At 62.5% G+C, this 264-nt stretch overlaps 1 protein-coding gene across 1 annotated transcript in view; it reads right to left on the reverse strand.

Moving 5' to 3' along the window:
* Positions 1 to 264, reverse strand: part of ZNF142 (zinc finger protein 142) — a gene marked incomplete at its 5' end in the record, with an annotated part of 9371 nt that overhangs the window by 8469 nt on the left and 638 nt on the right. The window contains one exon of the mRNA XM_009577529.1: positions 3 to 85. Within this exon, the coding sequence (XP_009575824.1) occupies positions 3 to 85 (83 nt within the window). The remainder of the gene's footprint in view (positions 1 to 2; positions 86 to 264) is intronic.

A 264-nucleotide genomic window follows, 5' to 3' on the forward strand; every position in this document is an offset into this window, starting at 1 on the left:
GCGTGTTTTGCTGGCCTGGCTTCGGCTGAGGCGGCTTCCCAGCCAGGTTGGCAATTCCCTGCCTCCTCCTGCCCTCCTTCTGCTGCTTCAGTGGGGAAAGACAGAGATCATCACGCTCCAGGTGAGAGGGAGCCACCCCCCCATTACCCACACACGTGTAGAAAACCTCCTGGCTGAGATGGGGGGCACAAACCGTGCCACAGGGAGGAAGGAAAGCTGCAGAGAGCCGCCAGACCACAGCGCTCACCAGCCCTCCCGCAGCAC

Source organism: Fulmarus glacialis, unplaced genomic scaffold, assembly GCF_000690835.1.
Source record: "Fulmarus glacialis isolate BGI_N327 unplaced genomic scaffold, ASM69083v1 scaffold19265, whole genome shotgun sequence".
Taxonomy (NCBI): Eukaryota; Metazoa; Chordata; class Aves; order Procellariiformes; family Procellariidae; genus Fulmarus; species Fulmarus glacialis.